This window comes from Dinoponera quadriceps, unplaced genomic scaffold (assembly GCF_001313825.1).
Source record: "Dinoponera quadriceps isolate SergipeBrazil2010 unplaced genomic scaffold, ASM131382v1 scaffold1609, whole genome shotgun sequence".
Lineage (NCBI taxonomy): Eukaryota > Metazoa > Arthropoda > Insecta > Hymenoptera > Formicidae > Dinoponera > Dinoponera quadriceps.
In genome coordinates this window covers 390,831-414,738 of record NW_014555756.1, presented here as the reverse complement: position 1 = coordinate 414,738, position 23,908 = coordinate 390,831, and the positions used below count along the sequence as shown (strand labels likewise).

Sequence of the window (23,908 nt, the reverse complement as noted above, 5' to 3'; positions counted from 1 at the left end):
CAATTCTTTACGCTCTTCATTGATCATACATGTTTTACATAGAATTCGGATATAAACACGCGGTAGGCACAATTAGCTTCGAATATATATAGACAAGTATTAATTACGCTAACCTATTTTATATGTTACTATACGTATACTCTAATAAGTCTGCTGCGAATCCGTGATAAATGCATCGAAACACACAAACAACGAGTAAATATTGGCTTCCCATTGAGGGAAATGTCAAGATATGTACAACACGCGTGAATTATACACATCGCGCGTGAATATTTCTACAGAATATCCTAAGGACACTAATTCGCCGTTTAGCGAAATTCGAGAAATTTTCCTAAACGACACGCCTTCTCTCGTCGACATCTTATGCGTGAGAGACGTCAAACTCGCGTCGGCTTAATAAATATAAGAACATCGTTACATAAATCGAAATATTGCATACTAGTCCCGCAACCATCCCCAATATCGTGTACAACTAATTGCAAACGATTAATAGTCTTACGAAAATTGGAACTTATTTATTTCATACGAATATGTGTGTTGTCCTTGTGTGTTGTTTCTTTTCACTTCATCTCGCTCAATGACGAGAAAGTCAATTGGAAGTCGATCGATCAAACAGAGCCGCGTAATATTCGTGAAAATAAGCGAGTTCCAATTTGAATAAAAATACGTCTTTCCAGCTCGATTCGAGTTACACGTGCTCGTACTTGCCGATAATCGTTAATGCAATTGCTATCGTAACTAACATACCGCTAACTAAAAATTGCGTAATGGCAGTCAGACCGTTTGACCGATACGAGATAGCTGCCGAAGATCTGTTATTAACTTCTCGGCGGAGAGATCTTCTGCAGCCATGTCGTTAGGCAGTTCCACGAAGTACCGTAAAAGTTATGGCAGCGAAGTCGCGCCAGCGGAGATGTGAATCTCTCGCCGGATTAAAGAGAATTATCAGAATCATCATGCTCGGAGATGAAGATTCTACATAAAAAAAGAATTACTATAAATTCAAGACTCATATTCTCATATATATATATAAGCAAAAACGTAATCTTACATGAAGATAAAACTTGCTTTTATGTGAAGAAATTTTATGTAGTTCCATCAAAAATATCATATTCTTGTTATTCAAGATTAATTTTTATAGAGTGAGTAAAAGGAACAAAATATGGAATAGAAAAAACGATATCTTCGAAATTTACACGATTCTTAGTTTGAAGATGTCGGTCTCTTTATATTCAATATTTTTTCCAATTCGGGAAAGTCTTGAATAATGTGAATATATTTTTAGCGAGAATGTATGGGATTTTTTCGAATAAGAATATATATTCTTGCTTGTAAATGAAAGATTATGAGTTTTGAACTAATTTTTTTCTATGTAGACATCGAAGTTAATGATCGTTTCCCCTCTCATCCTATGATCCTACGATCTCGCCGTGTTTTGCGGTACCCTTCAATCACCGTCGAGAATCGCGATTAACCTGAGGATTTATATACTATCTTCGGACACTTATGGCGAGCTGATAATTCGTATCTAACGAGCGTTAGACGCAAGATAGATCCGAGAGATAGGCAGTGTTTATCGAGCGGCTCAAGGCAAGCGTAACATCCTGGCGGAAAGATTGGTGTCCTCGATCGGCACTTGCCACCGATCGTTCCACTCGGTCTTGCTTCTGTATGCTAAGTGCGTGCACATTGGCAGACGCGTCACGCGCTCGCATCTCCTGGAGACTGACCAGTAAACGAAGTTCTCGGGGCATCTGTAGAGATATCCTTGCAAACTGTCCCGAGAATCGCGCTTGCACTTGTAGAAGTTGTTGCTACAACCTTGTCGGTAAGGGAAGTGTCCTTCTCCGGGGCAAAGTTTGTTCGACGACACTTTCATCTAGGGTAAAGAAACGGAAAAGTAAAGAAAAGTGTAATTTGTGATTGTTGGTTACGAGATTTGTAGCCGACCTCACGCGATATGACAAATGTGAACGAATACGTCGGCCACAGATATAAAATCATGTGGTTGAAATTTGTAGCGAACTTCGAGCGAAAATTAAAAAACTTCTCTTTTCAAGTTTAACCTCAGTAAAAAAAAATATGCAAAAACAATAAAATTGTGCAAAATGTGTTAATATTAACATAAATAAAGCAGAAAAACAGAAAAAATTGCGCGTACGCGACATTCATATAAATTAAAATTCCTACATGCTCTCGAACTTTGTCAGTTATGGAGATCTTCCGGCATTCGTTTTCAGCAAACTAGTACATTGCATATATTCGCAGTTCTACGTGAAGTCTGCTTAACGCAAATATCTCGTTCAATTAGAAATACTCACGGGCGTTAACGCATTCTCCTCCAATCTCCTGTAAAATCTGGCGCCGGCCGTGCTGCCGGTGCACGGTTGGCTGCTGCTGCTCGCCGGCAGGCATTGAATCTTGCTCTCGTCGAAGATCGTGTTCTCAGGGCAGCTCAACACCAGTATTTTGATCTCCATGTTGCCCTCGGAGGTGCACTGGTAGAACAGATTGCAGTACTTGGGATGCCTTCGGAAGCCGGTCGGGCAAACTAGGACTATCTGTTCGTCGGTTAGATTGCCTATGGCGCAGGGCGTCGATCCGGCTACGGGTTCGCTTGTCGTAGATTCCGTTGTCGACTGTTCCTGAGACTCCGTCGTCGACTGCTCCTGAGACTCTGTCGTGGACGATTCTTGCGATTCCGTCGTGGATTGCTCCTGCGATTCCGTCGTGGATTGCTCTTGGGACTCGGTCGTGGACGCTTCGGGCTCCGTCGATCCCGTGGAAGCCGTGGACATCTCCTCGGTCGTCGCTTCGGTGGTCTGTTCGGAGGTGCTGGAATCGGTGCTGCCTTCCGTGGTGGCAGCGGTCGATTCGGTCGTCGACTCGGTCGTTGATTCGGTCGTTGATTCGGTCGTCGACTCGGTCGTCGACTCGGTCGTTGATTCGGTCGTCGACTCGGTCGTTGATTCAGTCGTTGATTCGGTCGTCGACTCGGTCGTCGACTCGGTCGTTGATTCGGTTGTTGATTCGGTCGTTGACTCGGTTGTCGACTCGGTCGTTGACTTGGTCGTCGACTCAGTTGTCGACTCGGTTGTTGACACGGTCGTCGATTCCGTCGTACCTTCCGTGCTCCCCGGCATCTCCGACGTCGATTCCGTGCTGGACGCGGTGGTACTCTCCTCCGAGGTGGTGGTTTCCTCGGACGAAACCGTGGAAACCGGCTCGGTGGACGTGCTTCCTTCCGGCTGTCTAGTTGTCGTGCTTGACGCGACAGTAGTCTCCGTCGACTGTTCCGACGTTCCGGGCTGAGTCGTCGTCTCCGCGGCAGGGCTGCTTACGCAATCTCTCGCGGGGTAAACGGACTCGGGGTAATTGCACACGTTGATACTGGGGTCGAAGATGGTGCCTGACGGACAGTCGAAGTGGTACACGCTGAAGCCGTTGCCGTTATCGACGCAGCGATAGAACTTGTCGCACTTGGTCGGATGCGGGTAAAAGCCCGCATTGTCGCACACTATCGTGTCGTTCGGCTTTCGCGTCGTACAGTCAGGCGCGTGAGACTCGGTGGTCGAAGATGAACCCTCGCTCGACGACTCGGAAGTCGACGACTGTTCTGAGGATTCCGAGGATTCGGAGGACGAACTTTCTGTACTGGAGCTCTCAAGCATCTGAATCCCTGCTGGCTTCCCTGAAGTGGGTTTCTCGCCGGTGATGGTAGTAGCTGCGGTCGTCGTTGTCACCGAAGTTTCGGTTCGATCTGTTCTCGACGTAGTTGATTCCGTAGACGTCTCGCTCGAAGTAATACTGGCGGTCGTAGCGCTTTCCGTAGAAGTTGGGACTGCGGGCGATGAGGTGGCAGTGGCCTGACTAGAAGCAGTTGTTGTAGTGCCGCTCGTAGCGGCAGGTTGAGACGCGGGACTAGAGGTACTAGACGGCCTGGGGCCTTGGTCGATTTCGTTGCTCTCTGGAGAGCACGAGGACACCAGATCGATATAGTTGCACGTTTGCGCGGATTGATCCCACGCTGTGTCCGGGCCACATAGGAACTCGAATTTCTGATAGCCGGAGTCGCCGCGCACGCAACGATAGAACTTCTGGCAGTTGTCCGGATCAGGGAAGAAGCCCTCTTCGGTGCACGCGAATTTTCCACTCTGAGGCGAAGAGACGGTGGACGATGCTAGACTCGGCGCAGCGCTCGTCGCAGGTCTCGTAGTTGTGGATGTCACAGGTTTCGCAGTTGTGGACGTCGCAGGTCTCGCAGTTGTGGACGTCGCAGGTTTCACAGTTGTGGATGTCACAGGTTTCGCAGTTGTGGACGTCGTAGGTCTCGCAGTGGATGTCGCAGGTCTCGCAGTTGTGGATGTATCAGGTGGCAAGTAGGACACAGACGTGGTTGTTTGAGTCACGGGGGGCAGGTAGGAGACAGAAGGGGCAGCTTGTGTGGTTGAAGGCGGGTTTGTACTACTTGCTGGTGGCAAATAAGAAACTGGCGGAGTCTGGCTCGATATCTCGGGTTTGTTAGTGCCTACAGTTTCAGTCACAGGCTTTGAAGACGTTGAAGATATTGGTGGAGCAATGGAGTTTTCGGGAGGTTGCGTTGGTGGGTATTTAGACGTATCCGGTCCTGAGACCGTACTGTCCACTTCATTTTGCGATGTATCGGGCTCGCCCGTCACTACGTTATTTTGCTGACTACAGTGTGGTACAGCATAGTCGTGGTTACAGCTCTGAACGGATGAGTCCCAAGCAGTTCCGACTCCACATTGAAATTCGTACTTAGTGAATGACGTGCCGTCACCAACGCATCGGTAAAACTTGCGACAGTCTTTCGGATCACCGAAAAAGCCTTCTTCAGTACACACACCTAGAACAAGATTTTAAATAAATATTCTAATTATATCTTAAGTTTATCGTGCTTAAAGAACCGTTTTTTTATCTTACCTGTACCTGGTTGATTGCTAGGTGTTCCTGGCCTGCCTGGATAACCTGGACTACCTGGTGTACCTGGTGTCCCTGGGCTTCCAGGAGAACCTGGAGAGCCCGGTGTTCCCGGATAACCGGGTGAGCCTGGGCTACCTGGTGCACTGGGAGAACCCGGTGCTCCCGGATAACCGGGAGAACCTGGTGTACCTGGACTGCCAGGAGTGCCTGGAGAGCCCGGTGTTCCCGGATAACCGGGCGAGTCTGGGCTACCTGGAGAACCAGGTGATCCCGGATAACCGGGTGAACCTGGACTACCCGATGTGCCTGGTCTCCCTGGACTGCCAGGAGTGCCTGGAGAGCCCGGTGTTCCCGGATAACCGGGCGAGTCTGGGCTATCTGGTGTACCTGGAGAACCCGGTGATCCCGGATAACCGGGTGAGCCTGGACTACCTGGTGCACTGGGAGAACCTGGTGCTCCCGGATAACCGGGAGAACCTGGTGTACCTGGACTGCCAGGAGTGCCTGGAGAGCCCGGTGTTCCCGGATAACCGGGCGAGTCTGGGCTACCTGGAGAACCAGGTGATCCCGGATAACCGGGTGAACCTGGACTACCCGATGTGCCTGGTCTCCCTGGACTGCCAGGAGTGCCTGGAGAGCCCGGTGTTCCCGGATAACCGGGCGAGTCTGGGCTATCTGGTGTACCTGGAGAACCCGGTGATCCCGGATAACCGGGTGAGCCTGGACTACCTGGTGCACTGGGAGAACCTGGTGCTCCCGGATAACCGGGAGAACCTGGTGTACCTGGACTGCCAGGAGTGCCTGGAGAGCCCGGTGTTCCCGGATAACCGGGCGAGTCTGGGCTACCTGGAGAACCAGGTGATCCCGGATAACCGGGTGAACCTGGACTACCCGATGTGCCTGGTCTCCCTGGACTGCCAGGAGTGCCTGGAGAGCCCGGTGTTCCCGGATAACCGGGTGAACCTGGACTACCTGGCGTACCTGGTGTTCCTGGACTGCCTGGAGAGCTCGGTGTTCCTGGATAACCAGGTGAACCTGGTCTACCCGATGTACCTGGTGTTCCCGGGCTTCCAGGAGTGCCTGAAGAACCCGGTGTTCCCGGACTTCCAGGAGTGCCTGGAGAACCCGGTGTTCCCGGACTTCCAGGAGTGCCTGCAGAGCCTGGTGTTCCTGGATAACCGGGCGAACCTGGTGCACCTGGTGTTCCCGAACTTCCAGGAGTGCCTGGAGAGCCTGGTGTTCCTGGATAACCGGGCGAACCTGGTATACCGGGTGTTCCTGGACTCCCAGGAGTGCCTGGAGAGCCCGATGTTCCTGGATAACCTGGTGAACCTGGTTTACCTGGAGTACCTGGTGTTCCAGGAGAACCTGGAGAGCCCGGTGTTCCCGGATAACCAGGAGAACCTGGCGTACCTGGTGTTCCTGGACGTCCAGGAGTACCTGGAGAGCCTGATGCTCCCGGATCACTGGGTGAACTTGGACTACCTGGAGTACCTGGTGTTCCAGGAGCACCTGGAGAGCCCGGTGTTCCCGGATAACCGGGAGAACCTGGCGTACCTGGAGTTCCAGGAGAACCTGGAGAGCTCGGTGTTCCCGGAGAACCTGGTGAGCCTGGACTACCTGGAGTTCCTGGACTACCTGGAGAACCTGGTGAGCCTGGAGAACCAGGTTGCCCTGGTTGACCATTAGGATCTCCGGGTTTCCCTGGTTGGCCATTAGGATCTCCGGGTTGCCCTGGTTGACCATTAGGATCTCCAGGTTGCCCTGGTTGACCAGGTTGGCCTGGACCACCGATATCTCCATTCCATTGTCCACCATTATCTCCGGCATCGCCGTTCCATTGTCCGCCGTTATCTCCCGTATCTCCATTCCATTGTCCACTATTATCTCCATTCCATTGTCCGTTATTATCGCTACCGCCGTCGCCGTTCTCCAAGTCTTGCTTGCAATCCTTTCTTGTAACAGCCCATGCGTGATTGCACCCTTGAATCTCCGGATCCCAAACAGTCCCTACGCCGCATGTGAAATCATATCTCAACAACTTTCCTTGTCCTCCGTCGGCGCATCTGTAGAATTTCCTGCAATTGCACGAATCGGCCAGAAATCCTTCTTGCGTACACGTGGGACCGTTTTGGCAATCAACGTTGCTCGCTGACTGGTCTGTATTTGGTCGATTCGTCGTTTCCGGCTTTCTCGTTGTCGTCGCCCTCGTCGTCGTCGTCGTCGTAATTTGGGTTGTTGTCGTAGGTGCTCGCGTAGTCACCGGAGTCTGTGTCGTGCTTGTCTGCGGCCGCACGGTCGTTCTCATCGTCGTGGGAGCGCTCTCCGCGGGACCATTTAGATTCGAGTCGATATCGTTCTCCGATCCAGCGCATTCCGGCCGACCGCTGTCCCATGGATGCACGCAGACATCGCCCTTCGCTTTCGAAAATACAGTGCCTACGCCGCACTCGAACCTGAAGGGCGTCAATGGACCGCCGTTGGCCCAGTCCACGCATCTATAATAAACTCTGCAGTCACGCGGATCGGGATGGTAACCCTCTTCGGTGCACCGGAACGGGGCAGTGCTCTGCCTGGATTGGCCTTGGTTATAATCGTAATAGTCGTAATAGTCTGCAAGCAGTACAGCTCGAATTAGCATTCGAGTCCACTTTCATCTTCGGTCGACTAAACGACATCATTTGCATCGGCGCGAAGTATGAAAAGCGTGCGACGGCTTTCATTAAACTGCTCTACTGCGAGATTGTGTATACCGCGAATGAAACCAGTTTGACGACGAGCAACAGCAGCACCGGTAACAACACGATGATCAGAACAGGTTAGAGCAAAGACTCCAGAGAGACATCCGTCGCCTGGGGCACTCATTTTACGCACAACTACATCAACGGAGCCGTAATTGGTTACTAGCCGCGTTAGCAGGCGGCTTATCGTCTTGTTAAGGCAAACGATTTTGACAAAGTTCGCGGCTTATGTGTGTGTGTGCGCGGCGAGAATTGATTAGAGTTCATGCAATATACACAGATTCCGGTAAATCGAATAAATCACCATTGAGAAAATATGAAAAAAACTTGTCACATCGATACCTGTCATCCATTTGTATCCTGACCGCTGATTATAGATTGCTCAATTTCATGCGAAACGAAGAAGAAGTAACAGATTGCTGACTTGATCTCGTATAAATAAATTTCCTATTCATTCTTTCGGCAGCTCATTGAATTTCAGAGAATATACATTCTTCTCGGCGAAGTCTTTGTTTTGAAAAAAATTCGCAAGAAAATATTTAAATAACTCTCACCAGCTCTCGCAAGTCTTACGGCGATCAGCGTCACTAGAACACTCAAAGTCGACGTTGCCTTCCACATCTTTGGCTCGCAATGTTATCTGCAAGAAGAAAAATATAGAAATCACATTAAGAAACATTACAAAATCGTTCAAATTAAACAAATATTTCATATAATTATTGTATATATCAAGTCTAAACGAGGAACTAGATTTGCGACAAATATTTACAATTACAATGATCATTTTTCAATATTGTTTTAATAATTAGCGCATTTAGTTGCATAACACATACAATTTTAACTCTCGAATTTGTTATACGATTATTATTTAATTAAATTCATGGTAGAAATCTATCCGTTTCGTATTTAAAGACGCTTTAGATAGGGGAGCTTAAAATAAGGGATGTTTTTTTTTTCCTGTCGGATTGCGTCGAACGTCGAGCAATCTTCGGCGCATTTATAGACTATCCTGGTCATTGACCCCCGGCAATTTCGAGGAACGACCTGCTTAATGACCTGTTCAGTAATGAGAGACAGCGTTTCAAGGTACGCTTTCGAGACCTACGTCGAAGAGAGCGTCATAGCGTGCGCCCTATCTTTTTAACCATCTGCGGCGCTATCGATTGTGCCGCATGTGCGATTGCCTCTGTTTATCGAGATGAAGCCTACAAGCGGCGAAGGCTCAGTCGTGAAACCGAGATCCGCATCCGCGCGCGATCAGAAACATAAGCGCTCGCACAGCGTGCATAGCCATAGGCGACGATGCGTAATCAACGCTCATTGTAGATTTCAAATTTCTTCCATTAATTGGCTTTCTTATTCGCACATTTACATGGAAACCGTAAATGTCGCTGCTCGATCGAAATACGAACACGCGTTTTCTCAACATTTCTCACAAATGAACTTCAGTATGCATTCGAAATTAACTTAGTCGACACGATATTCTTGTATTTATTAAGAAATAGATATAATTCTAGATCTTATGATCTACTTCTTGTCATTTTGAAGAGGGCATGACGTGCTCAAAGTACTCTCTGGAAAGGTCAAAGCTTTGAGCTCCGTCGAAAATTTCTCTCGACGCGACTCTCTCGTTCTCGCGCCACTGCGCGATTTCTCGCCATGGGATGCATCCGAAGTGCGTTCGATGTATCGTCACAACCAACACATCGGACGAAGTACGGCAGAAGCAAAGCTCGCAACGGATTGCAACACGCGCGATCTACCTCCTATCGGCGTATGTACACAGCCGCCGAAAGGAGGAATAGTAAATCTTGAAGAGAGAGATGCGTGTGCGCTCGATCATGTACTGATGAGAAATAAAGAGAGAAAAAGAGAGGAAGGGTGAGAAAGGGAGAAGCAAGGAAGGACGATTCGTGTTGAGAAGTTGAAAAAAATAGACCTGTTCCAATGTTCCGCGATCTTTTCACCCTTGAATGAAAAGGAGGAAAGGAGATTACGCAAATAATGACGTAACATCTGACTGCGTCTTCCTGAAGTGCGCTCGTAAATAAACCGTGCGGGTTGAGTAAGTTTCAATGACACACTCGGATGGCAGGTTCAATGCCAATGTTACTTGTGCTCTTAAGACTATTTTCATACGGCCAAGTTGGATTTGTTGAATTCGTACGGTTCATAGACGATGGCTTCTTGACGGCGTTTAACGTCGTATTTAACGCCAGTTATGTGAACGTCGCGGATAACGTCATCCATCATCTTGAGGATCGGAGAGGCATACGTAGCGTTAAATTTTTATTAATCCAAGCCGTATCTAAGTAGATGCGAACGCCAAAGTAACACGAAAATTGATTCGGAATAATACGAAGTGCCTGTGCGATGTATTAGATGTACCTAACAATAACCCACGTCGCGGGTTAGTTACGGTACACGTCTCCGGGGTGAAGCTGTTTCCCGCGTTGAATGAAACATTTCGCGACACGTAGACTCGCCGCAGACCCCGTTCACGTGTCGCCGCTCGTCCGTCGAATGCCAATCGCGATTATTCCACGTGGCCGTTGCTCTCGTTCGCCCTGTCGTCGAGTCGCGCATTTACGGTCGCGCGCGGGAAAGGAACACACGCGATTCTTCTCGCATCGTGAACATCGCGGCATTAGCGAATGCGAAACACGATCGCGAGAGCGAACATCCGCAGCCCCTGATTGCGCTTCATTAGTTTCCCCCCCCCCCCCTCCTTCCCTTCCTTACCCCCGCGAATGATTAAATTCAAATGTTCACTCACGGTTTCGAGGTTCCGAATTAATCGCTGGTTTTGCCGTTTCCCTGTTGCGTCCGGCATTTTCAGAATTCGCTCGTGGGTCAATCCTCGCATTCCCGAAACGATCGCGCAAATTCTCCAAGCGGGCTCCTCCAGCCTCGTTTCGGAGGTCTTCCCGCGTTGCTCGCGTTGCTATCCTCGCGGTTTATCACCCACGTGAGTAATTTACTTTACACGTTAGGCTTCGCGTCATCCGTGAAATATGGCGAACATTTCGTTACACGGCGCGTCTCGCGCAAGACGACGGAGGCCCACGGCGGTTCGCAGTGTTCGCAATCGACGTGTAAACGGATATCCTAGGCCTCGGATATAAATGCCAAGGTGGGCCGGAGGTGTGCGCGAGTAATGACGGGCTGTTAAGGGCTAACATGACTTATTTATAAACCGATCCAGACGGGCCTACCACCTGCCGCTGCTGTAGTAGCAGTAGCAACAACTGCTGTAGCAGCAGCACCAACAGCCGCTACCACGACTCGAAGAACGAGGCGAGGACCTTGCGGCAGCCTCGAACGCCTTCCCCAAGGACAACGCGCTCGGCGTATCTCGGGACGTTTGTCGTGCAATTAACCCGGCCGCGGTCGACGGATATCTCGGCCGGCAAAAATCGACGTCGCTGAATTAATGGACTCTCCCCTCCCGTCTTTTTCTTCTGTCGACGACGCGCCCAGAGGAGGCAGAAGGATGTCTCCATGCTCCGGCTTGAGCGGATTCTGCGTATGGAAAACGCCGTTTAATCGGCATCGTGATAACATTACGTCGCAAAGTAGTCTCACGATAGAAGCGCCGTTCTTTAATCGCGCGAGGTAATCTGGATTAACAGTGTAATTAACCGTTTTATTCGTCTTCTTCCCCTCCCCCCCCCACCTCTTCCCCTTTTCTCTTTCTTTTCCCCTACTTCTTCTTCTCCTCCTCCTGCTACTTCCTATTTTTCTTTTTCGTACGGTAAGCGCCGATACTTATTTCGTCGAAACGTCGGCTCGATTTAAATTTCAGCCGAAGGCGATATCGCGTGACTTAATTGGAATGGTTTAATGGAGCAACGAGATAAGATTTAGTGGCGCGCCCGTAATAGAAGTCACGTGGAAACGAATGTGCGAGATGAGACAAATCCAAATGAAGTATCACTTCGATGGGGAATGTCTCGCTCGGCTCGTCGTTCGCGGGGTATAATTTCCGAGATCTCGTTTTTGCGACGATACCGGTGAGAAAGCGAGGCTCCGAGCAGCTTTCGATCCGAGCAAGGTCTCTCTCTCTCTCTCTCTCTTTGATTTTTTGTTCATAAGTAGCTTGTAAATTCAATTAAATATGGAACTAGTTTCATGCCTTTTACATCATACTATAATTTTCTCTATTTGCAATTGTATCATACTCTTTGAGATGTTACAAACGATTTGTCCCAGAATGCAATGAATAATCTCTCTTTCTCTCTCTCTCTCTCTCTCTCTCTCCTCCGACCTCTTACACTCACACGATTAAAAGTGACGCATCGAGACGACAATATCCGATAACTGCCGCCATCGAAATCTTCGACGATTAAGTACATCGGACTTCTTCGCGCTTGCCTACGCTGGTCACGCTACGACGACTCCGCACTTTATCCTTTCATTTCGCGCAAATTATTACCGTAAATAACGCATGGAAAGAAAATTAATTTATACCTGAATTAGTACGGTACGTTACATACAGACGCGCGCGGGGATATTCACGGCGGTGTCAACGGCGCCCGCTAAGCGTTTGATTTAATTTTGCGCCTCCGATCATTTATAAGGGACTTTATCGCGCGGATCCTGGAAAATCGCCACGTTAATGGCTCGCATTACATTACGACTCGCTGGGTGCATCCGTTGCGAACTTGAAGATCCGTCGATGGTCCACCGCACCGGAATGACACGGGAACGAGGAAATACCGGGGCACATAAGCGACAGATCATGTGTGCGTTTTCCCTCGAAACGTACGATCGAGAATACATCTTTATTGCGGCCTTCAAAGGGCTTGAAGGGAGAAGGAGAGAAAGAGAAAAAGATACAGGGCAGCGCACGGGCCGCATTAACCTTGCAATTATCGACAGTTATTGCACATCTCCTCCTCCTTCACTCTCTGCTTCTACGGAGGTTGGAGGTTTAACGGTTCTTGTTGCTCGCGAAAATGAGAGACGAGGGACATGAAATTCGCCGGCTCGGCGATTACGGTGCGCCGATAATTTAATTGTGGCCGAACATCGGTCAGTATCGTTGCGGAGGGCCGCACCGACGACGGTTTGACGACCTCGAGACTGCCCCGTTAAAAGTAGTAAATTATTGCTTGATTATCATCGATGACATTGATTGATATAGCCGGGGAGATTGATGCTACACTATTGCGGATAACGTCGTAAGGCTTTTTCTTTTTCTTTTTTTGTAAAACACGCGACGGGAATTTGCGATTACACGGGGTAACGGTTTTTCGTTCACCCTGGTACGAAACACCTGCCTCGAACGTAAACTTTAACGTTTGTGTAAGAGACAAAAGGAGAAAAAGAGGAATCTCGCGCCTGTGCGAAAATATGAGGCGCCACGTCATTAAAGATCGATCGTGGATCTGGTTTTCGATGCGGCTCAGTGTCTCGCATAATTAACTTGGAAGTTACAACTTCGAGTCGCGATATGGATTACACTGCGCGATTACGCCCGGGGAATTTTCTTAATTAAAGCGACGTTCGGCTCGAGTAACTGTACAGGCGAAACGAAGCGTGGCCTCGAATTAAAAGCGATCACCGAAGTCCTCGACACGGTGACGCCTCTCAATCGCGCGGCGCGCGTTTCAGGAAATCGAGATTTACAGTTAAGCCAGTTAACGTCGCGAGCGAATTGTCGATAACTCGCTATAATAATTGTAGGAAATTGGCGGAAGATAAAAAATATATATACACGTATACATTTTCGATCCTTGAATCTCTTTGCGTCCTTTACGCTCGATCGAGGACTGACTTGACTCACTCGTCGTTTTCCTTTTTTCTTTTCTCTTTTTATCTCGTGGATGGCGAAGGATAAGCGGTGTACAGCCGGTCATAGAACGATTTTAATAATTTTTTTTATATATTTCGGAACACACGAGATGAACCTATGATTCACGAATATGCGCAGTAGATGATAGTCGGACAGCTGTCAAAATTATAAACATGTCAGAAACATGTATATATAATTAATTTTGACAGCTGTCTGTCTACTGCGCATGTTCGTGAATCATAGATTCGTCGTAACTTTTGTATGTTTCGAAACACGTCAAAAAAGAAAAAAAATGTTGCAACCGTCCTGTGACTGGCCGTTGTACGTTCTGTCGTACGTCTTTAAGTTCGTCACGTTTTCGTTTCGGAATTAAAGTCGCAATCACAATCCATGAGTCTATTGAGAGAACTTATCGTCGTAATTGTATAATTCGCACGATCAATTCGGTCCTCGCGCTTTGTGCTTGAGAGAGCGAAGTCTCCCGTCGATTTCAGCGCTTCTTTTGTTTCTGACTTGTAATTTGCGTTTACGGCGTTGCGCTCGCTCGTAGTCCGCGAGGTCGTCCGCGAGTGTAAATCCTCAAGGCTGCGTCTCACGTGGCGTATTCAGGCAGAAGGGTGGAGGGCTAATTGTCTCGGAACGCGCTGCAAGCTCGTTCGAGAGGAAAATGGTATTTCTCTCTCTCTCTCTCTCTCGGGCTACCACACTCGGGCGACGCGACTCGCGGTGCAGTGAACCTGGGATTGTTATGATAGCGTGCGCACCGGCGCACGTAAGTGCAGCCTTGCCGTTGAAAGTAGCAAGGTCGTTTCTTCTCCCGCCAATTCCACTTTTGCCCTCTTTGCAGCGGGTATACGCACTCTCGGTGAGCGCTGGCGGCACGAGAACGGAAAGTCTCTCTTTCTCTCTCCGCGCGCGCTCGCTTGCTCGCTCTCGCAGCACAAAATAATTTGCCCGATTACCGGTTAAAGAAAAATGCATTCGTTTGTATTACCGCGGAGAGGATTGCGAATTATTTCTTTCTTGGAAAAATGCGGCGCGCGACGAGGAAGAGAAAAAGAAAGAGAGAGATAGAGAGAGAGAGAGAGATGGGGGAGGAGAGGAGCCCGGTAATTGAATTCATTTCGTACGTTTATTCATAATCTCGAATTCGTTCTCCCGGTTCCCCTGCATTACAGTCAGACGCACACAACCGTTACAAAAAAATACGTAAACTCCTCCTCCCTCTCCGCTTCCCTTCCGAGTAGCCGAAGAATTGTTTCTGAACGTTTCGTTAGTCGGGGTAAACGCGCGTAACGCAACCTTGCATTGTTCGATGAAATCGCGAGGCGTAAGGCAAATTCCTCCGGAGGCAGCTGGCGATCTAATGCCGCATTGATTATTGCGGCATAGCGATTATCATTTCGGAGCATTGTGTGCTCACATATAGCGTTGCGGAATTTTCGACGCCTCGTTCGCGCGTCGCCGGAAAGACTTCCGCGAGTCCAAATTTCAGTTCTACATCAAGTGTGTTCAATTTCGCATTAAGTCTTCAGGGGTCCTCCGTTGTGCTCCCTTTGATGCTACACGTGGGAAGTTATTTCCGCTTGAAGACTTAATGTAGATTTTAAAATTTCCCCCGAGAGGTCTAAATTCTTTCTGTAGCATCAAAAAAGTATTTTTGGTGCTCCTTCGATGCTGCAAATGAGAAGATATTTCCGTCTTCTTCAGTCGAAGGTTTAATGTAGAACTAAGTAGACTTAATGTAGGACTAAAATTTCGACTCGGGTTCACCCTCGATTTTCCAACACCGAACATTCTCCTCAAAGCACAAACAAAAAACGATTATTAGTTGAAGATTTATTTAATGCTTCTTCTTGAAGTGGAGTTCAAGCGGAGAAACGGAGGAGGAAGGGAGAATTTTTTTCCGAAACTTTTCGATTACACACGAAGAGTGATTAGACATTCATCGCGCTGAGACTGGAGTTTCACGGTCGGTTTTACGAATCCTTCCCTCCCTGAGCGCAAAAAGTTTCGCTCGCTCGCTGCTACCTGTCGCAGGTGTGAAATGCAATATAAACTTCCCCGACTGGGCTGGGCGAATGAAGCAACGTCGCGAGGGGAAATTAACGGTGCGTAGCGTTAATAATAAAATTGCTTACGACGCTGTCGCTGGTCAATGATACCGTGGATTTCTTCGTCGACTCACAACATCCCTGTCTTCCTCCGCCTCTCTCTCTCTCTCTCTCTCTTTCGTAGCGACTCATCGCAATTAAAGGGGCACTTGTAAATTGCGTCTTCCCTCTCGTCTCCGCCGTCCTTCCTTCATCCTCTCATCTTCCATTCTTTTTTTCTTCATTGTTTTTCTTTTATTTGCCACTATAATCACGCGGGTGTCCCGTAGACCTACCCTGCGCGTCGCATAAAAGCTCGCTCGGAAACACGTCGCTTTTATGGGCACGTAAAGTCCAGAATTCTCTAAGCCTGCCGGACAGGACTCGGCGGTTTCTTCGATTCTACAAGCAACCCTGCAAACATTGATTATTCTCGCCTCCGAGAGTCGAAACTGATGAAGCGCCGAGCCATCGTAACTTGTCAGGCGGAATGCTAGAAGTATTCGGAATGAGAAGTGATTAAAATTTATGCGTTATGAGTTAGCTGGGCTCAGAGGCCTCGATAAACCCGTCACCGAGTGACGAGCAGCGCGCTTAGGGTTCAAGGCTGCCTTCGCGTGGTACGCGCCGCGGCTATCTCTGAGAAAATGAGAAAGCCGCAGGTGCGAATTAGCGCGGACGTAAATAGAGCGTAATTGCGGACCGCGATGAATCAATGGAAATTGGCGCGGTAAGGGTCTTGTTTAACGCAATTAATGGACCGGCGGAGCTGTCGACGTGGCGCGCATGGAACGAAATTCTTTACTCCTTAGCGGGTGACTCTCGCAACGACTCTTTATTGTTGGGCGAGACTCTCCGTGATTCCGTGGAACGTTGAACGCCGACGGAAACGATGGGCAACGATGAAGCTTGCCTCTGACATTGAAACGCATGGAGAAAACGAATTTTGCTGGAACAACAAATGTTTGCCGATATAGTGACAGCAGGGAAAATTTGTTTAGACAGCAAAAACAGCAGATAATGGTTTGGACAGCAAAAAGATTCGTTAAGAGTATTAATTGTCCGTATATCTAGCAAACAGCAATTGATATTCTTAACAAATCTTTCTGCTGTCCAAACAAACTTTTTGCTGCCTGAATAAATTTTGTTTTGCTGCCACCATATCGACAAACATTCGCTGTTCTACCAAAAATTTGTTTTCTCCGTGCGCGTCGGTGCAACTACGTACGCCGGATATCTCTTTTCCCCCGAGCGGAAAATGCGATTGAGCGCGCGCTCGGCCGACACGTGAGTCAGTTTTCGATTTTCCCTTAACGCGAAAATTACCCGGCGGCTTTTTGCCCGCCGTCTCGGAATGTCTCAGTCGGCTTCAAGGCTGCATTCTCCCATAAAGCTCGCTCGTTAAAATATCGTTAATAATGGAAACATTCCTCGCGTCAAGTCCTTGCAAGAGCCGGAGGGGGGTTCTCTCGGTGATGAGCCCGCGTGTTGTAATTGCATATGTTTTTACTCTGAGAACTATTGCCCGGCGTGTGTCTCTAGTGAGATTCCTTTTTCGACGTTCTCGTCGACGCGCGATCGACAAAGTAACGCGCGCGCCGACTGCTTCTTACGTCGCGCCGATGTTAACCACGATCGACGTCTCGCTCGCTGACTCTCTGCACGTGATTGTGTGGTAAATTTAAGATGAACGTTCACAGGACGCAAAAACGCCGCACCTGCGTCTCGGAAATCGAGCTGCGGCTGCAAACGGCGGAACCATCTCTCGCCAGACGTCCTGGACCTACGTTTTTGCCGTTGATGGGCAAAAAGGGCCGCGTGCTTGCGTGAGCAGCGTGCTAATTGCGTTTCTTGCCGCGACGAATCTCATGTCACGCGTTTCCACGCAGACGCAACGATTGTTCCCTTCGCGTAAGAGTCGCGATTTTTCCATTTTCTCCATTGTCACTGAATGAATAAATTATATTGAGAAACCCGCTTAATCGATTCAAACAAAATTCCTGTTTGGATATGAAGAAACAAATATTTTGGTTGTGGGAATCCAAATTTGGTCCCCTGAACCAAAGATTTGGTTCTTTGAAATGAAAATGGAAAAGGTTTGATTCGGAGAACTAAATTTTGGTTTTCACAACCAAAACATTCGTTAGGTTATATCACCGTAAATCCAAATGTATTATTTCTACACGCGTAAACGTCTCATAATGAAACACATTTGACTGAAGTTATTTTTATAAATATATTTTATATTTTGCCGATTTAGCTCACGCCATTTAAAACGTCTAATCCTGTTAAACTAACATGTTAAATTACGATGTATTAAGTTAACACGTCCAATTGTGTTAAATGATACGATTTAAAACAAGCAAGCTACGTGTAAGAAATGTGTAGAAGAAGAACTTCAGCTTCAGAAGGATTTGCAGTGATCCAAACAAGAATTTTATTTGAATCAACTAAATGAGTTTCACAATGTACGTACCGGTCGATTGCAAGAAAACATTAAAATCGAATCATGATTTATTACAAGGTCTGATGATGCCTCGTGTACTATTCTCGATTTTAATACGGACGTTATGAGCAATCGTGTCATCGTTGCGTTAAGATCGAATCCGCATGGGTCGCTCGCCGCGTGATGCACGTGCGGCGTTTTCCGATGGCGCATTAAACCAAAATTAATTTCGGGGGCGGTATCGCGACTAAGGCCGTTGGCCATCTACAGATTACGAAAGTTCTCTCTCGTCGATTGCGACGAGGCAATGCCGGGGGACAAAGAGTTACGCAGGAGTATGCGCGCGCACACGCGCGTTTACGCGCTTACAGGCGTAAATAATGCATCGTGCAGCCGCAAGCGAAGCTGCTACTACTTCTTGGCTGATCGGTTCAATGCCAAGATCGAACGATGCGGCGACGAAACGATCGATCGATCGACCGGCCGGCCGGCTCGAGCCGAGCATGCGAATCGCGGAATGTCGATCCAAATACAGCCAGCTGCCCGGGCCGTGACGCGAATTCGCGATCAAGCGGGGAATATTTCGGCGACGACGCTCGTTTACATCGGACACGTTGTGAGTACTGTAAATCCCAACGTTACGACCGAGTGAAACAGTTACACGATGACCCATGTCAAGACATATAACGATTACGAGCGCTTTATGCCGACGGATGTCCAATTTTCGGGGCTTTAAGCGGCAATAACGCGATAAAATAAATTAATGAATGTAGATTTTATACTTATTTAAACATTTTTGTTGTACGAATAACGTAAAGAGGATTCCAGTTTTCAAATGTTTCCTCGTATGTTATGTGAATAATTTCTTATTTCACCAATTTTTGAGACATTAAAATACAAGCCCATCAGGGAGTATCCATTAGAGAAGCATTTAATTATTTGTATAATAAAGGATATTTTTATTAAGTTAATTTTAGTCTTTTGGTCGCTCTTAACATAGCCTCTTCAATACTTTTAGACTCTGTGATTATTAGCGTCCAATAAATATTATTATTATTTACTGCAAATTTTAATATATACTATCGGGTCGATAACATGCCACTACTCGTCGTTTAACTTAGAAATGTTCGCAGGAAATTCCAAACTGAAAATTCACCTGAACAGATTTTACCTCTCCCTATCTTCCTTTCTTTGATAGGATTTTTATTTCCTCCTTTTACGATTGAAATCGTTAGACGACATTGCCGCATAAATTAGCACGATACGCGAGAAAAAAATGTAAAGCTGTTTGGACAACTCAACGCGTCATTAGGCTCGATTATCGATATTAGCTTATATTAGCGGTGCGGAATTTTCGGGGACCGACTTCAGTTATCCGGCGTATCGTAATCGGACAGTCAACACGTGTATTTATGAGGCTGCCTAAACCTTCGGCCAAGTACCTCGGACGTCGAAATTTATGCTAATCGCTTCCCTTTAAGACCTTCGTTAATGATTCGCCGATCTACTTCTCTTGAGAGCAGGCGAAGAAATACCCGCATCCGGTATTTCCACGAAAAGCCAGAGCTGCAGGCGATAAGTTATATTTGCTCGACTAGTTTATATTGAGACCCCGCAAAAAATCCTCGAAAAAAGAATTATCGCGTAAACGAGATTTACGTTTCCGGAAAAGGGAGACACTTTTTCTCTTATTTAAACAGTCGTTCTCTTATTTAGTTAGCCGTTCGTCTTCGTCGGTTCTTCGCGATGCCAAGTTTGTACCGTCACGGTAATTTCCTTAAAGAATCGTCGTAATTCATTCGTTTATTAATTATTAATCGCAATTAATTGCTTTGGTCACTTCTCGCATGTGCTATGTTGTTTCTTTAAACATATTTAGCTAAACTGTCCGATGACAACATTATTGCTGGATATGTTATTAATTAATTTTATTCAAGAGTAAAATTATTAATATTGAACAAATTATTAACGTGATCCGAGCGTAATTCCCGTATCACTCTCGGCAACACCGTCAGTATCACCTCGACCGCAACTCCGAATTGATTAAAAATGTAAGGGCGGTTGATTTTCACTGGGCTTTCGTAAGCGAATGAAGGAAAACGCGGCCCGATTAATCGGCGCAAGCACGAGTCGCGATGAGGAAAAAAGAAACATATGCATGGACTCACATCTCGTTGCACTCGAAGAATCCCCGTCGTTTCCCTTCAATCGTCCGCGATCCTCGCCGTCATCTCGCGATTCTACGGCTCGTTTCCTGATCCGCGAGCCGAATCCCCCGTTGGTCCTCGGAACTCGCGTGTGACCGCGACAGAGAGACAGACAGAGAGAGAAAGAGAGAGAAAGAACAGCGACGGCGTTGCGACTACGACGACGTTGCAGCGACTTTTCAGCAACTATTCTGCAAAATCGCTTGCCGATCGTGGCACGTTCCCGAGAGGGAGTAAGTCCTGAGGACGCGGATGGCTCCTACTTATAAAGACTTGGCCAAGACTTGGCTCTCCAATTGGCCTGCCGGTGTGCGTGGAGCGCACCTATGTGCGTGTGTGCACGCGAGAAGGAATCGTGGCCGCGCGTGCAGGTGTGGAAGGGGGCACAAACCGTGTCCCGATCGTTACACACGCTCGATGTTACACATTACACCGGACCCTGATATATATCGTCCTGGGATTCACACCTCCTCACCGGAGAATTCCGACGACATTCTCTGCTGATTCGCATCCCCGTCTCTCACGTCTCCGTTCGCGCTAATTATCGCAACCATAGAATTTGTTAAAGTGACACGTTGTATTTCGCGCCGACCGGGAATATGTGTCCCGATATCGTCGCCGATTATCCTCCTTCGCGAGACGCGTCTCCGCCGCGTGGGTGAAACGTCTCGGGATTCTTTCTTCGTTTACCGAACCAACGTTCTCTCCTCTCCTCTCGTCCTTCCTCGATTATAATGACACCTTCTTCGCGACATCGCTTCATCGCGACGCGTGCAAAGGGAAGCGCTTATCGTCGTATAAGCGCGTTCGGCGCGTACCGTGCAGGTAAAGTGCGTTCTTCACGGTGACTGTTGGCAATAATATCTTGATCGTTTACGCACAGGTTACGTTCCGCGCTCCTACGCAGAGTAGTAGGATAGCGGAGCGGGTTTTGTTATTTCACTGGCGACGACATCGATATCGATAGAAAGAAGAATTGAACGCAGTGCCCGAGGCGACACGAAAGCGCCGAGGGGCATGCCGCGAAAAAACAGGTACGAAAGCGAAGGAAGCGAGGGCGCGTATCGGCGGAAAGTAAAGGCGTCGACGTCGCAACATACACGAGATACACGGGAGTTATGTCGCGATTCTTCTGTTGTTGGTCGTCGGCCTTGATACGCACCTTGGATACGCGTCTCTCCGTGCGCGCGAGCGCCTTTTTTCGCGCCGATACGGTTTTCCCTGCCCTACGATCATCGGAGGCCCCGCGGAACAGGTTCCGCTATTTATATATCGGCGGTAATGAATCTGATAAAAGGGAGCAAAGGAAAAAGAGCGACGGAGGGGGAGAGGGGGGAGAGAAGAGAGAAAAAAAGTGAATCAGCGAGAGCAGCCGCGAGTCACGCTGACGCGGCCGGACGCGACGATGAATGAAAACGCGAGCCGGAGGCGGAATCGGTGAACTCGAAAGCTCACGCACTCGTCGGGTATCTTACGACGAGAGAGAGAGAGAGAGAGAGAAAGAGAGAGGCGAGGGTGGGATTTTCGTATTAGGTAACTGGAAAATTCGGAAACTTTCGACATTTTTATGTTACTTTGACGTTTCGCATATGGAGAAAAAATCGTGTATAGTTAGGGCATCTATCCGGACGATATAAAGAGTTTCGGATCGCGAGGCTACATGGGAAAAAAATTAGTCTCAAATCAAGAATAGGTATTCTCGTATATAAGCGAGAAAATGTTTCGCCTTGAATTGAGTTCAAATAATACTTGCATCAATATAAGTTCAATGAAGTCGAGACTACAACTCTTCTAAGAAGATTATGATATTCTTGCTTATATACGGGAATATCTATTCTTGATTTAAGACTAATTTTTTTCCGTGTACCGATGTGCTCTTTTTTCACCACCGAATCGTAATCCGAACCGTAAATATCCTCTATCAAAATGCGAGTTAATGCTAAATTATAGACGACCGTCGATGACGGTCAGCGCTCCGACGCGCGTGGTTCGACGAACTCTACGCGGAGAAGAAGCTGCCAAAATTATAAGAAATAGCCGTGAAAACGTGACAGACGTCAGCGTAGGAAAAAAATGAGAGGAGGATATTCCCGGCACATGACGCGCTCGAAGGTCAGAGCCAGTGATTACCTCGGCGATGATCATCAGCGATTGTCCATCTATCGTCGTGTCGCAAACTCCGTGTGTAACGATGGGTCCTGTGGAAATTTCGACGTGTCTCGCTCATTCATCTCGTGTCTAAGGCATACAAGGGTTCCCGAGGACGACGAGGCGCAAACGAGAAGCCGAGGCGTTGAACTCGCCGCAGCTTCTGTAGATCTTTCGGCCCCTCCGGGCCATACAATCGTTTTCCGTGCCGTTCACGCTCCGGGTTTCTCTCCAAATTAAAAGTAGTCGATGCCTCCGATGCTTCTTTTCCTGCCAACTGTCGTGCAGAATATATTTTTTATGTTTAACGACATTTTCGCGAGGAAGACAAAGAAAGAATGAGGCGCTATCCTTTATAGGAAGGAGAATAATATTTGTGTGAACGCGCTTGTTTCACCTGACATTTCGATATTAATCCGTTACTTTCTTTATCTTTCTTCCAAAAGGCTACTACTCCGTACATCAAATCTAATTTTTATCTTGCCTAATTGATCTCAATTGGTCACAATTCTATAATTGCTTTATAAACGTCAGTTCACTTCGGGCTAAGGTCAGATACAAGTTCATACTTTCGCCTCGCCCATTGCGTGTCGTCTCACTCAAAGTGATCGCACGTATGAACTGTACGTGCACACCGCACGCATCTAGAGAGCACGAGTTAAAACTATTATTATCATTACGTATCCACGTGCGTTGGTAAAAAAAAATACAATATAAATGTACGCGATCTTTCTGAAATGGCGCGACGGGTCCGCCGCGGCGCGGCTCACCGCGAGTTTCTGCGTGTATTTACGCACAAACTAAACGCATGTAGAAAAGGGAGTACAATGGACCGTACTTCAAGGTGCGCTCGCCATAAATGTCTCGGGGAAAAATCGCGGGTAGCTCCCTTGTCCAGACGTACGTACGTAGTCTCTTCGCGGTGGATAGCCGAGGAACGAGGACTAGCCGGCCATTCTACGGAAGGGATTCTGAATTAACGAGCCGCGGGATAAAGCGCGGAAGTCTCGTGCGCCGATCCATGAATTATTCGTCCGCGGGGGACACGCGCGATTCACCTGCCATCGCGACTTTTATTCCGGGCGCAGCGGCTAATAGACGACCGATAGAAACCGCTCGACGGCGACTCTTCATCGTCGTGTTTTTCGCGCTCGCGCTACACAACGCGCACACGGACGAAAGTAATTCAGAGAGGCAGCGTAGATTTTTATACTGTCGTGGCTAATAAATAAAGGGTGTATCTTAAATATTTGTCGTCTAATTTTTTAGGAGTTGTTTTTTGAAGTCATTCTGTAAAGAGAATGTGTAGTTCATATAAATATATGTTCGCATCTTCGTAAAATGACGTCAAAAATCAATTTGTAAAATATTGGACGGTACCTGAGTTGATATATTTTTAAGCAGCTCCCCCCCCCCAAGATAATTTAACTATAAATACGGATTAAACTTTGGAATTACATATAATGTACATGCGCTCTCTCACGCGACTCTCGAGTTTGTCCTTACTTAGTTAAGAATCAATTTTAATCGCT

At 47.7% G+C, this 23,908-nt stretch overlaps 2 protein-coding genes across 4 annotated transcripts in view; one reads left to right on the top strand and one right to left on the bottom strand.

The window, feature by feature from the left end:
• LOC106745387 (sodium-independent sulfate anion transporter-like) overlaps positions 1–23,908 on the top strand; it is a 42,678-nt gene that overhangs the window by 272 nt on the left and 18,498 nt on the right. The window lies entirely within an intron of this gene.
• LOC106745329 (mucin-12-like) lies at positions 1,586–9,938 on the bottom strand. The gene is made up of 6 exons (XM_014620841.1): positions 9,825–9,938; positions 8,259–8,325; positions 4,945–7,557; positions 3,903–4,867; positions 2,322–3,662; positions 1,586–1,879 (listed from the first exon to the last, which is right to left on the bottom strand). The coding sequence occupies exons 1-6, from the start codon at positions 9,936–9,938 to the stop codon at positions 1,586–1,588; spliced, it is 5,394 nt and encodes a 1,797-aa protein (XP_014476327.1).